At 49.6% G+C, this 13,915-nt stretch overlaps 2 protein-coding genes across 2 annotated transcripts; one reads left to right on the top strand and one right to left on the bottom strand.

Moving 5' to 3' along the window:
- Positions 1 to 956: 956 nt before the first annotated feature.
- On the bottom strand, positions 957 to 3,074 carry LOC108533198 (uncharacterized). The gene has a single exon (XM_017877620.1). It carries the CDS (start codon positions 2,038 to 2,040, stop codon positions 1,516 to 1,518), a length of 525 nt encoding a protein of 174 aa, XP_017733109.1. The 5' UTR covers positions 2,041 to 3,074; the 3' UTR covers positions 957 to 1,515.
- Positions 3,075 to 4,246: 1,172 nt separating this feature from the next.
- PROKR2 (prokineticin receptor 2) lies at positions 4,247 to 12,778 on the top strand. Its single transcript, XM_017877554.1, has 2 exons — positions 4,247 to 4,742; positions 11,890 to 12,778. Exons 1-2 carry the CDS (start codon positions 4,285 to 4,287, stop codon positions 12,584 to 12,586), a joined length of 1,155 nt encoding a protein of 384 aa, XP_017733043.1. The 5' UTR covers positions 4,247 to 4,284; the 3' UTR covers positions 12,587 to 12,778.
- Positions 12,779 to 13,915: the final 1,137 nt, after the last annotated feature.

Below are 13,915 nucleotides of genomic sequence, written 5' to 3' on the forward strand. Positions count from 1 at the left end.
CCTGGACTCACTGGCAGATGCCGTTCCAGGCACCATGACACTTCCCACCCAAGGCCTGAAGCTCTCTTCTTTTCAGCCTTGGGCCTTCTGCACCACACCGGGACACAACTCAAAAGTGAGGGAAATTCTGGCCCTCAGGGAATCTGTCCATCAGTGGGGCGTAGGAATTGATGGCTGCTGTGAACAACCATGAGGCATGTTCCACACGGTCTGCAGATCAACTGGAGTGAGCCCCAGTGGCACCCTGCTTGTTAGCATACCATGTATGGGCCCTTCTCCCTTCCCTGTCTCACTTCCCCTCCATCTGTGTGTGCTTCCCGGGATCCGCTCCCAATAAACTACCTGCACTCAGGTCTTTGTCTGGGAGTCTCCTCGGGGGGAAACCTAAACTAAGACAACTCCTCATAGCACTCTGTTGCCATTTTCTAAGCACCCACTGTCTCCCTGGAGACCACATGTCCATCCCCAGAGAAAGCTCCTACTCTGCTGAGGGCGGTCAGGACTTGGAGTTACTACAACGACATCTGTAGGTTGCCAAATCTGTGTGGAAGTAACTATGCCTTAACTCATCTCAGAGGATTCCATGAAAGCCCCAGCGGGCAGATGGTCCCAGGGGTCTGTTTGCCCCATTGAACAGGGCAGGCATGGTCCATAAGTGGAGAAGGCTCTAGCTGAAGTTGGTAAGTATGCACTATCCCAAAGAATGTGTCCAGAGTATGTAACTGGCCACCCCATCATCTCCCCTCCTCAAGCAACAGAGCTTCTTTTGCCTCCATATCTGGAGGTTGCCCTGACCATGTAGAACATCTGCCCAGTCGCAGCCCCTCCCCAGGAGGAAAGCAAACAGCTGGCTCTCCTGCCTTTGATCATGCGGAAGAGATGCTAAGAGGTGGGGAGCGTGGGGTCATCTAAGGTAGGAAAGACAGAATCACAGAATGTCACAACCGGAAGGGGTTTGAAGTTCATTTACCCACAAATTTTTAATTGGCAGCACTGTGGACTGTGTTCAGTCTGAGACAGGTTCTCTTTGGCCAAAACAAGATTTTTGCTTTAACAAACCCGAAGAGTATTTTTAAAGTTCTCAAATTCCAGATTCTCTTGAAAACAATGGGAAGCTCTGACAAAGTGGAGTCCATGTTCCCACTTGCCAATAATCCGCTAGCTGGGGTTTAACGACGGGGAACACCTTTTCAGACCTTCAGAGTCCTGCCACAGGTTCAATCCTGTACGCCCGGAGCTTCCTGGGCACCAGTCAGTTGAATGGGCAATTCCTGTGTCTAACCAGGGAGGTCGTGGGAGGAGTTCGAACCTGTTAGAAGCAAAGTAAAGGGCTACGGACTCTCCGGACAGATAGGCTGAGGCACTCCTAAGATTGTCTTTGCAGGGCCATGGGATCTGATAGTGGTGGTCGTCGCAAAGTTTGGGTGAGGACTTCAGGGGCTTTGAGCAGGGCAAACTGCCCCCATCCCCAGCTTCCTCCTGGGGGCCTCCTCCTTCCTCGCCATCCCCAAAGGCCTACGCCGCACTTGTCGGAGCCGGGCTTTCCTTGAAAGGGTCACCTTCAAGTGGGTGTGGACGCTGGCACTGGGCACCTCCGGAGGACAGGACTCTCCGCTCCTGCGCGCGCGACCCGGGTGCGGTGCCACAGCTGGCGGCAGAGGGCGGTGCTCCCTGTTCCAAAGCGCAGGGTCGAAACCCGGCTGCTGTGGTCCGATTCAGACGGGATGCGAAGGCGCTGAAATCCCTGCGAGGGGAGGGCCCCGGTGCCCAGGGACTCGCGTCAGCGTGGCCGGAGCTACGGTGCCCGCGTCCTGGACGCACCAGCCCGAGAGCACGCGGTGGGGTGAGGGAGCTGGGCACCCACCCTCGGCCTCGAGTAGGAGGAAGGCGGGGACCCCGGGGCGGAGTCCAGCGCGGGGCGGGGCGCACAGGTCTGAGACACTGGAAAGAGCTGTGGGGGCGGAGCGCCAACTCCAGCTGGAACCCGGAGACCGCGACAAGCCGGAGGAGCGCGCCGGGCGGAGGAAAAAAGAGGGACATCCCCCACGCAGCGGCTCTGCAAGTGCAAGTCCGGGTCCTCGGGGCGCAAACCGAGTGGCCAGCCCGCGCCCAACCACCCTGTGACCCTCGATCCGGCTTCCGGAGCCGCAAAGCGCACAGAAAGGCGCAGAGGCAGGTAAGGGCTTAGATCTTTGCAGTCCCGGGACTCATTCGGTGCGGTGGGGGAGTCGCTAGGACAAGGGCCTCCGACGCCCACTTTTTTCTCGGGCATTCTGGCTGCTTTGCCTCCCGCCACTCTCGGGGCTGGCTCGAAGCAGGCGAGTTGGTTTCAGGAAATCCCCTCTGGGCCCTCTAGAACCGGGTAGGGGACGGTAAGCGGAGTCTGTGGTGTGCGGGCGCGGGCGGAGGGAGTCGGCGGGTAGCTGAGCTCGAGGGCGAGCTCCAAAGTGCGAGCTCCAAAGTGCAGGGCAGGGCGCAGGTAGAGGGGAACCTTCCTGAAAGGTGAGCAGAAAACAGCAAGCGTCCGTGGGGAAATTCCCGCGCACCGCATCCTCCACCCACCCGCCGCTTTTTCCAGCCAGGAGGTCCCACAGCCTTTGCTTCTCGAGCCTGAATTTCTGACTTGATTCCTGTCCTAGCCAGGATGTCGCCTCTGGACACCGACCACGCGGCCGCGTTGATGGGACGGGAAGGGGGCTGCTGGAACGGGTTGCTCCCGGGCGGAGAGTGCAGTCTACGAAAATGCGGCCTGAATCTGTCCCAGCCCGGGCGCGCGCCCTCTCATCTTGGGTTAGGGGGCTAGAAAGCCGAGGAGGGGTAGGACTCCCGATTCTTGGTCCCAGGCTGAGCAAAGGCTGCGGGGATTGGTCGCATGAGACGGAGGGGCGACCTGGAGGGAAGACACCTCCCGGTGTGGACGCCACTGAGATTTGCACCTCGCCTCTTGGAGGTTTTCACCTTGGGAAAGCAGCTGGCGGGCGCACCCTAGGTTAGGGTGTCTTTTGCTGGCGCGCAGTTCCTGTCCCTCAGCGTTCTCCTCCCCTCGCAGGAGTGGACCAAACGCATTGTTCAGCTGGGACCCAGCATCCCGCGGCGCCCACAGGTGGAGTCGTTTCCAGGTGTGCTGAGAGGCGAGGGGAAGGCTACTCACAGCTGGACAGCCAGGGCCCCTTTCTATAGGTGTTGGGGTCTGGGCTCTTTTTCCAGCCCCTCGGTGAAGCCTTGTACCATGGGGTGCCCTATCTCCTGCGGGCTCAGGGCTTCAGAGACTATTTTCCCTATTTTGAGACCTTGGTGACAGGACATGGTGCCTTTCAGGCAGGGTTGACTCTGGGTGGAGAACTAGGGCCAAGTGAAGGAGGTCAGGGAGCAGATCCAAAGTTGGAGTAGGGTGGGAAGGGCGGCAGAGGATTTCTTTCTCCAGCTGGTTCCCAAAGAACAGGGGAGCAGCAGGGGAATTCCCCTCCCCCACCCCACCACAGCCTCCTCCACCTACAGCTTCCTGGTCATGCACTCAACAGATTCCTGTCCAGCCCCTGCTATGTACCAGGTGCTGGACTGGGCAGCAGGAATTTGGTTTACAAGAAGATTAGGACTCCGAGAGCATAAATCACTGGCTCAGGGTGACTCAGTCTGTCCATGTGAAAATGAACTTGGTGATTTCCAAGTCTATGGCTTGGTCAGTACAGAGGGAGTGGTGTCCTGCTTTGGAGAGAAGACCCCGCAGCATCCTGGCCCTCCTGCTTCATTGTCCCTGGCCAACAGGTGCCACAACATTGTGACAGCTGTAGGAGCCTGGCCGGCTCCTGGGAGCAGCCTTGGAAACGTTCCAGAAGCCCCTGTGGGAGCTGATGTGTTGGGACTGGAGGATGTGACTGGGCAGACAAAGAGGCTCTGGCCCCCGGGCAAAGGGCAAAGGTGCACATTCTTCTTGAGAGTTTTGGAGAGTCCGATCCATCCTATGCCATCCTTCCCGACAGCTGGGCAGCCCCTGAGGGTTTCCCAACTTACGAATCTCAGGTCTCCTTTCCCCGCATCCTGGGTAGTTCCATCTGGTTAGGCAGTGGGTCTGGTTGGCCTATACTCGGGGAACTCAGGGAATGTGACCACATGTTCTCCTGCATGTTGTCCACTGGTTGTGCCTCCTTCCAGGATCCAGGATGGCGAGTCAACTCTCCCCAAGGATTTGGGCAGGGTGCTAGGCTCACTGACCCCGAAAGAGCAGAAGGTCTGGACCCCCACCCCTCACACCTCCCTCACACCGCTTTTCTTGCGGACATCACCATGGCAGCCCAGAATGGAAACACCAGTTTTGCACCCAACTTTAATCCACCCCAAGACCATACCTCCTCCGTCTCCTTTAACTTCAGTTATGGTGATTATGACCTCCCTATGGATGAGGATGAGGACATGACCAAGACCAGGACCTTCTTCGCAGCCAAGATCGTCATTGGCATTGCACTGGCAGGCATCATGCTGGTCTGCGGCATTGGTAACTTTGTCTTTATCGCTGCCCTCACCCGCTATAAGAAGTTGCGCAACCTCACCAATCTGCTCATTGCCAACCTGGCCATCTCTGACTTCCTGGTGGCCATCATCTGCTGCCCCTTTGAGATGGACTATTACGTGGTACGGCAGCTCTCTTGGGAGCATGGCCACGTGCTCTGTGCCTCCGTCAACTACCTGCGCACCGTCTCCCTCTACGTCTCCACCAATGCCTTGCTGGCCATCGCCATTGACAGGTGAGGATGGTGGGTGGGGTGAGTGATGGGGCTGGGCCTGGCTGTCTCTTTCCTCACTTAGGTTCTGAGAGGCTGGCATTGCTCCAGAGAGGAATGCTCACCAATCTTTGGAGGGCAAGAGGAGGTCTTGTTTCTCCAGTTGTGTTCTGTTCCCCCAGATATGAGCAAGACTGAGGCTGCTGAGTGGCCCATCTCTGGGCCATGCCCCCAGATACCACATGTGCTTCAGACACAGGCAGGCCACATGACAGTGTGTGGCATCAACACAAAGGGAAAGCAAAAAGGGCAGGCAGCTACTACCTAGAAGCCACATGAGAGTTAACTAGGGCAGCTTCCAGTCAGGAGAACATGTACCAAGCTTTTCCTGTAGCCACCCTCCAGGTGGATATGTGAAACATTTCCATCACCTGCAGCTGTGCTCCTCACCAGTCAATCCTCCCCCACCAGGCAACCACCAATCTGATTTCTATCATTACAGTTCAGTTTCACCTGTTCTTTAACATCATAAAAAGAAATCATACCGTACGTGCTGTTGTTTCTGATAGACTTTGTTGCAGAGCTTATTTTAAAATGAGATAACAGGGTTTGTTTGTGCAAAAGAGGAAAGGACATGCTTGCTTTTGCTTTTCTGCATACGTTGGTGTGCTCATTTGCATACATTTGCATAAGATATTCCAGACGTCCTTGCTCTATTTTATTTTTTCCTTTCCTTTATGTATTTATTATTTTATTTTTTGCTTTTATTATTTTTAATTGACACATATAATTGTAAATACTTATGGGGTACAGAGTGATATTTCTATGCATGTATACAATGTGTAATGATCAAGGTAATTAGCATATCCATCACCTCAAACGTTTATCATTACTTTGTGGTGGAAACATTCAAAAATCTACTCTTCTGGCTATTTGGAAATTATATAATAAATTGTGTTCATTATATTCACCCTATAGTGCTGTAGAACACTAGAACTTACTCCTCATCACCAACCCTTGCTCTATTTTAAATTTATAAAGTAAAATGTATAATAGCAGTTTATGACAAACCTTACACAAGTTTTGTTTATGTGAACAGCTGCAGGCCGGCATCAGGCCATCACTGGCTCTGTTCGAGGGGGCAGTGGTCACTTTCTCTGTTTCTCCAGTTGTGTTCTGCTCCCCCAGATATGAGCAAGACTGAGGCTGCTGAGTGGCCCATCTCTGGGCCATGCCCCCAGATACCACATGTGCTTCAGATACAGGCAGGCCACGTGACACTGTTGCTGTCTCTTGGTTTTGTCTCTTGGTTGCTGTCCACCATTGTAAGCTGTGCTCATTAGGATAATCTGCTTAGTCATCCTTTTTCCTTTCATCTTTTCAACTCTTAAACTTTCCCCCTGTTCTCAGTGCTGCTTAAGTTTGTTCTCTTTAATCAACCAGTTTAATATTTTTCATTTTGGTAATAAAATACACAGACGGGGCCGGGCGCGGTGGCTCAAGCCTGTAATCCCAGCACTTTGGGAGGCCGAGACGGGCGGATCACGAGGTCAGGAGATCGAGACCATCCTGGCTAACACGGTGAAACCCCGTCTCTACTAAAAAAAAATACAAAAACTAGCCGGGCGAGGTGGCGGGCGCCTGTAGTCCCAGCTCCTCCGGAGGCTGAGGCAGGAGAATGGCGTAAACCCGGAAGGCGGAGCTTGCAGTGAGCTTAGATCCGGCCACTGCACTCCAGTCCGGGCGACAGAGCGAGACTCTGCCTCAAAAAAAAAAAAAAAAAAAATACACAGACGGGTGTAGGAAGCATCCTCCTTCCTTTGTATAATATGATTCCTGCAGGAAAAACGATTTTACTACAACTCTGAGGCTCTCCAGCCCCGAAATCAGCCCTTATGAAATGTGTACCTATCGCCGGGCGTGGTGGCTCAAGCCTGTAATCCCAGCACTTTGGGAGGCCGAGACGGGTGGATCACGAGGTCAGGAGATCGAGACCATCCTGGCTAACACGGTGAAACCCCGTCTCTACTAAAAAATACAAAAAACTAGCCGGGCGAGGTGGCGGGCGCCTGTAGTCCCAGCTACTCGGGAGGCTGAGGCAGGAGAATGGTGTAAACCCGGGAGGCGGAGCTTGCAGTGAGCTGAGATCCGGCCACTGCACTCCAGCCTGGGTGACAGAGCGAGACTCCATCTCAAAAAAAAAAAAGAAATGTGTACCTATCAACCAACTGCACAAAATTCTCCAGGGAAAATGGTGCAAAATATCATTTGATAGAAAGATACAAAGTCAGCCCGGGCGCGGCTGCTGAAGTCTGTAATCCCAGCACTTTGGGAGGCTGGGGCGGGCAGATCACCTGAGGTCAGGAGTTTGAGAACAGCCTGGCCAGCATAGCGAAACCCTGTCTCTACTAAAAACACAAAAATTAGCTGGGCATGGTGGCGGGTGCCTGTAATCCCAGCTACTTGGGAGGCTGAAGCAGGAGAATCGCTTGAACCTGGAGGTGGAGGTTGCCGTGAGCCAGGACTGCGCCATTGCACTCCAGCCTGGGAAACTCTGTCTCAAAAAAAAAAGAAAAGAAAAGAAAGATGCAAAGTCAGATTCCTGGGCTCCACCCCACCCTCTTGAATGGGAATCCCTTGGGCGAGGTCCCAGGAATCTGCATTTTTATCTAATTCCTCGAGTGATTCTGATGCTCACTAAAGTGAGAGTGTATTAGTCAGGGTTCTCTAGAGGGACAGAACCAATGGAATATATATACATGTGTATACATATTCCATATATATATATATATATATATATGGGAGTTTATTAAGTATTAACTCACATGATCACAAGATCCCACAATAGGCCATCTGCAGGCTGAGAAGCAAGGAGAGCCAGTCCGAGTTCCAAAACTAAAGAACTTGAAGTCCAATGTTTGAGGGCAGGAAGCATCCAGCATGGGAGAAAGATGTAGGCTGGGAGGCTAGGTCGGTCTCTCTTATCACATTTTTCTGACTGCTTATATTCTAGCCAAGCTGGCAGTTGATCAGAATATGCCCACCCAGATTAAGGGTAGGTCTGCCTTTCCCAGCCCACTGACTCAAATATTAATCTCCTTTGGCAATGCCCTCACAGATATACCCAGGATCAATACTTTGTATCCTTCAATCCAATCAAGGTGGCACTCAATATTAACCATCACAGAGAGTAAGTACTGTTCCTATCCCCCCTTGTCCCACTGAAACCTTTGTCTTTATAATGCTGGTTTGGTTTGGTTTCATTTTTTGTAACACTGGAGTTTCTTGGGAAACAATTGCCTTGTTACAATACCACAGACAATAGAGTGAGTCCTTTTACACCCCAAACCAACTCTGCCCCAGCCAACTTCCCAGCACCATCAGCAGCTCCATCATTCTCTCAGCCATCCGAGCAGGGAAAAGTTACCATCATCCTTACCCTTTCTCCCTGTCCTACCTCCACTCACCCCACCCCATGTGTTCAGCCATATACCAAGTCATAGCAGCTCTCCCTCCAGCTTCGTCTCTTAGAAAGTCATACCTGGGCCATCATAATGCTCTTCTAACCTGTCTTTTCACTCCCCAGGGGCTCCTGACTGTCCCCTGAAATCCATAGTCATCCATATTAAGCATGGGAATATCACCATTGATGGATCTTCCTGAAACATTTCATTGCTTACAAAATATCTAGAAATTCAAGTGCTTACAGAATACATGTCAAATCCTAAGCCTAGCATTCCAGGGCCCTTATAATCTGATATCAATCTTTAATTTGCTCTCTTTCTAAGCTCATGCTATGTATGGAGATACTGATAGTATTTTCCAGGAGACAATGTGTTTTAAGCACAATAATTATGTTTTCTATCTTTCTCCACAGTGCCTAGCACAGAGACTTATACCTGTGTCTTAGCTTGGGTTACTCCCAAATCAGACTCTGAGACAAAGATTTATGTGCAGATAATACCCAAGTAGTAATTAAACAAGCTTTCACTGTGGGCAACTAGAGCATATTCTTGCTGAGGGACTCATGGAGCCAGCATAGATCACAGCTCTACAGAGAGTTCTTCTAGAGGTGGGAGGTAGGAGGGGGCTGGGGTATTTATACACCAGCTCCCCATAAGTCATTGATAAGAGCTGCTCTGGAAATGCTGTACAGGTGGCAGGTGGTAGGACAGGGAGAAAGGGTAAGGATCCTCTTCTCCAATCAGGTTCTAAACTAATTGAAAAAAAATAAAGCAAAATGCTAAGAAAGATGGATGACCAAACTCTCACCTTTGCCCTGATGATGCATATTTTGGAGAAGGGGGCTTTTATCACTGGGCACAGCCAATCTCAGAATTAGATAGGCCTGTGTACTCTAACACACGTAGGGTGGGAGAAGCACAGGCCTCCCTGTCCTACTACAAAGAAATATCAGAAGGGCCACCCAATGCTGTTTCCATATGCCACAGCCAGGTCCATCCAGAGAGGAGCCCAGAAGAGGTCCTATTTCAAGTCATAGATACCCTAGAAGGAAAGGATTGGCCTCAAGAAATGCATCCAAGCAGACAGATGAAAACAAAGACCTTGCAGATGTCCTTCTTGCCAGCAAATGAGTATTAGGAAATGATTAGCTTAAACAATGTGCAATAGCTTTCAACATCCCTTATGTATGTTTACCTTCTCAGAATATGACAAAAAGCCTTAGAGGATGTCAGTGATGTTATTAATTATCCCCACTTCACAGATGAAGAAACTAGGTCCCCCAACCAAAAGTGATTTATCCAAGTGCACAGTTTGAGTCCAGGTACACAGCTGGAATCCAGGTCTTCTAAATAACTCTTAGGCCAGTGTTATTGCTTTCTAATTTGTTTGATGACAACTCTAAATTTTGGAACATCATACAATGAGGAAGATGTTATTGGAGGAAAAAGAATGAGAATTTAGGAATTGACAACAGAATAAGGAGAAATGTGGAAATTCCCTTTGGCATGGGTTATTGAAATACTTTTCATGATGGAGCCAGGTAGAGAGCTATAAAGTTGTGAATTTGTTCTGCATTGTCTAAGGTCTTTGGACTCAGTATGGGAGGCAGAATAATGTCCCTCACCCAAGAATAACCACATCCTAATCCCCAGGATCTATAAACATGTTACATTACATGCCAAAGGGGAATTAAGGTAGCAGATGGAATTAAGGTTGCTAATCAGCTGATCTTAAAATATAGAAATTATACTGGATTATCTGGGTGGGCCCAATGAAATCACAAAGATCTTTAACTGTGGAAGAGGGAGGCCGAAGAGTTTGTGTCAGTGATACAATGCAAGAAACTTGATTGGCCCTTGCTGGCTTTGAACAGGAAGGAAGTCATCAGCCCTGGAATGCTGGCATCCCTAGAAAAGGCAGCCAAAATAGATTCTCCCCATAAGCGCCTTCAGAAAGAAATGCTGCCTTGCAAACATCTTGGTTTTAGTGCAGTGAAAACCATGTCAAACTTCTGACCTCCAAAACCATAAGATAATACATTTGGGTTGTTTCAAGCCACTACGTTTGTGATAATTTGTTATAAGCAGCAATAGGAGACTAATTCACTCAGTCATCACAGAGAAACAGTGATTGTGAGATGTCCCTGACCCCATCAAGAATGGGCCTGCCCATTTATTCCACTCTCCAGCCCTGTGAGCCTTGTACCACACAGGCAGGTCATGCAGGTTAATTTGGTAAGGCCAGGTCACATGCATGGGTGAAGAACCCCAGCAACCATTGTGCATATGAATATACCTCAGTAGGGTACAGCCAGTGGTTGGGGTAGGATCCAGCTTCATCCTAGATCTTCAGAAAGTCAAAAGCTGGAGAGAGCCGTGCTGCTTTGGTATCTCCTCTGATGGAATTCAATGGATCAGAGCTACTAGCAGGCAGGGGGCAGGCAAGAGAAGATAAAACAACTTTGTGGCAGAAATATTGGCAGGGACAGGAAGAAATAACGTGACAGAAGGCCTTCTTAATCCAGTCAGAGACTTGGAAAGAGTAACTAAAGTGTCTGATCACAAAGGAAAGGCAAGTGGGATAGAATTTTCTACAGGCAGCATCCTGCTCTTGTTCTCACCTGACTCAAGCTGCAGGTATGAAGTACACATTCATTTCTAGGGTTCATTTGTTTCCTCCCTGTCCTTCATGCTCTTATCTTCATCTACCTTATCCCAAAGCATTCTTCCCCTACCCCAACCATAAGATGCACAGAAATGATGCCAGGGCACCAAGTGTCTAAATAGGTGTCATTAAGTCTCTCTGGAAAGAAAGTATTCAATCCGCGCAAATGAGCTCATTTCCCACAAAGGGCTCCAGTTTCTCTCCCAGACAGTGTGGCTCATTGGAAAGGGCAAGGGTAAATACTCATGGTGTCACGGTGATTTCACACACCTTCTCATTTGAGCACAAGATGGCCCAGGGAGGTGAGAGCATAAGCTTTGTATCAAGAGCCTGGATTCTGGTCCCTGCATGATGCGAGCTTGGGCAAGGCATTTACTTTTCATTAGAGTCCCTAGATTTCACCACAAGCCCACCTTGACCCTTCTGCCTCTGAAGTGCAGGATGACAGCTCATGGGAGGGGAAGCAAGTTCTTGCCCCCTGCCCTGAGAAAGGCCCCTACCTCTTTCTGGGACCTTCCTTCACCTAAACCGTGAGCTATTTGGAATGAAGAGCTTTGAGAGTATTATATGTTCTTGGGCAGAATGATAAGATGGAAACCCAAGGTGGTATAATAGGATGCTTAAGAATGATAACAGGCCATAAGTATTTATTGAACACCTACTATATACAAAGTATTTTACAAAAATTACCACATTTAGTGTTCACAGTAGCCCTGCAAAGTAAGTATCATCTTATTCCAGGTTGCATTTGAGGAAATAAATCAGAGAGATTGGATAATTCATCCCAGACCCCAAAGCCAATCCGGGGAAAAGCCAGGATTTATTCAGCCTGTTTGACCTAAAGCCTGTGCTGTTTTCACTAAAACACTCCACTATGCCAAATGATGTTGCTAAAATAAGATGAAGCTTGTTAAAGCTGGATAACAGGTACATGAGGATTCGCTGTGCCACTATGTCTGCTTTAGTGTATGTTTGGGGTTAGTTAAAAACTAATGTTTCCAAGCATTCATCATTACTACTGTTGGCTTCCCTCCCCCACCAGATATCTCGCCATTGTTCACCCCCTGAAACCACGGATGAATTATCAAACGGCCTCCTTCCTGATCGCCTTGGTCTGGATGGTGTCCATTCTCATTGCCATCCCATCGGCCTACTTTGCAACAGAAACCGTCCTCTTTATTGTCAAGAGCCAGGAGAAGATCTTCTGTGGCCAGATCTGGCCCGTGGATCAGCAGCTCTACTACAAGTCCTACTTCCTCTTCATCTTTGGCGTTGAGTTTGTGGGCCCCGTGGTCACCATGACCCTGTGCTACGCCAGGATCTCCCGGGAGCTCTGGTTCAAGGCAGTCCCTGGGTTCCAGACGGAGCAGATTCGCAAGCGGCTGCGCTGCCGCAGGAAGACAGTCCTGGTGCTCATGTGCATCCTCACAGCCTATGTGCTGTGCTGGGCACCCTTCTATGGTTTCACCATCGTTCGTGACTTCTTCCCCACCGTGTTTGTGAAGGAAAAGCACTACCTCACCGCCTTCTACGTGGTTGAGTGCATCGCCATGAGCAACAGCATGATCAACACTGTGTGCTTTGTGACGGTCAAGAATAACACCATGAAGTACTTCAAGAAGATGATGCTGCTGCACTGGCGTCCCTCCCAGCGGGGGAGCAAGTCCAGCGCCGAGCTTGACCTCAGAACCAACGGGGTGCCCGCCACAGAAGAGGTGGACTGTATCAGGCTGAAGTGACCCTCTGGTGTCACACAATAGAAAACCCCAGTCCAGTACTCAAAGCATCACCCACCATCAACCAAGTTCATAGGCTGCATGGGAAGTGACATCTGTGTTCACGCCTCCCCCATGCCCTCAAGAAGCCGAACGCTACAAAGTCATAACATACAATGACACTAGACATGAACCAAATCAGCTGACATTTACTGACATCTGCTCGACACCTGCTGTGTCCACAATCCCAACAAGGAGATTAGACACAAGGAGCAGCAACTGACACGGACTGAACACATACTGTGTGCAAACCACACCAATGAGATTAGACAGGGACAGCAGGAGCTGACATTTACTCATTACCTACTGTAATCAAAAACATTTGATTTGATTACAATCAAAAACATTTAAAAACATAACAAAATGGCAGAAGCTATTGGAGTCCCCAAGATATCTCCAGATATATAGATAGTTCACCCTCCATCTTCCCTAATTCTGTATCTTATCGGTGCAGGAATATCAAAAGGCTACAGGTCAGGCATGATGGCTCATGCCTGTAATCCCAGCACTTTGGGAGGCTAAGGCAGGTGGATCACTTGAGGTCAGGAGTTTAACCCAGATTGGCCAACATGGTGAAACCCTGTCTTTACTAAAAATACAAAATTAGCTAGGTGTCGTGGCAGGCGCCTGTAATCCCAGGTGCTCGGGAGGCTGAGGCAGAAGAATAGCTTGAACCTGGGAGTCAGAGGTTGAAGTGAGCTGAGATTGTTCCACTGCACTCCAGCCTGGGTGACAGAATGAGACTCTGTCTCAGGAAAACAACAACAACAACAACAACAAAACGGCTATAGAAGAAGGCCCTTAGACACAATGGAAATGTAACAATAAGTTTGTCAGTGCAGGGTTTACAGCACCATGGGAGGAGGGTTGAAGCCATCACATTGAACTTTCCCACCCACCTCCTACTGCCTCCCAGGACATTCTCTAGGGTTTCGACTTCAAGAAAAAAAAAATTCTTATAGTCAGCCCAGCCTTATGTGGTTATCCAGAATGGTGTAATTTCAAAGGAAAGAACTTAAAAATCACTTTCCCACTGATGCTTGAAAGCTTATTTTATTTGGTTGGAGATGGGTAATCCTGAGGTGTCAATTGTTGACACCTTAGTGCAAAGGATTTCAAGGGCTCTGGAGTGAAGGGGGAAAGAGGACAGAGAAAAAAGTGGAGGTTGCCACTGGCAATGAACATAATCTGTGTGAGCATTTTGCTAAGGACTGGACCACTTTCTAGAACACTCCCTCTTTTACAAAAGGAACTCTACCTGGAATCCAAAGACCTGGCTTCAGGTCCTAACTC

Source organism: Rhinopithecus bieti, unplaced genomic scaffold (genome assembly GCF_001698545.2).
Source record: "Rhinopithecus bieti isolate Rb0 unplaced genomic scaffold, ASM169854v2 scaffold_65, whole genome shotgun sequence".
Lineage (NCBI taxonomy): Eukaryota > Metazoa > Chordata > Mammalia > Primates > Cercopithecidae > Rhinopithecus > Rhinopithecus bieti.

Excerpts from the sequence above, each read along its gene's own strand:
- LOC108533198 (XM_017877620.1), bottom strand. The coding sequence starts at position 2,040 with ATGTCCCTCTTTTTTCCTCCGCCCGGCGCGCTCCTCCGGCTTGTCGCG.
- PROKR2 (XM_017877554.1), top strand. The coding sequence starts at position 4,285 with ATGGCAGCCCAGAATGGAAACACCAGTTTTGCACCCAACTTTAATCCA. Across the intron at positions 4,743-11,889 it reads CTGGCCATCGCCATTGACAG|ATATCTCGCCATTGTTCACC; the intron begins GTGAGGATGGTG and ends CTCCCCCACCAG.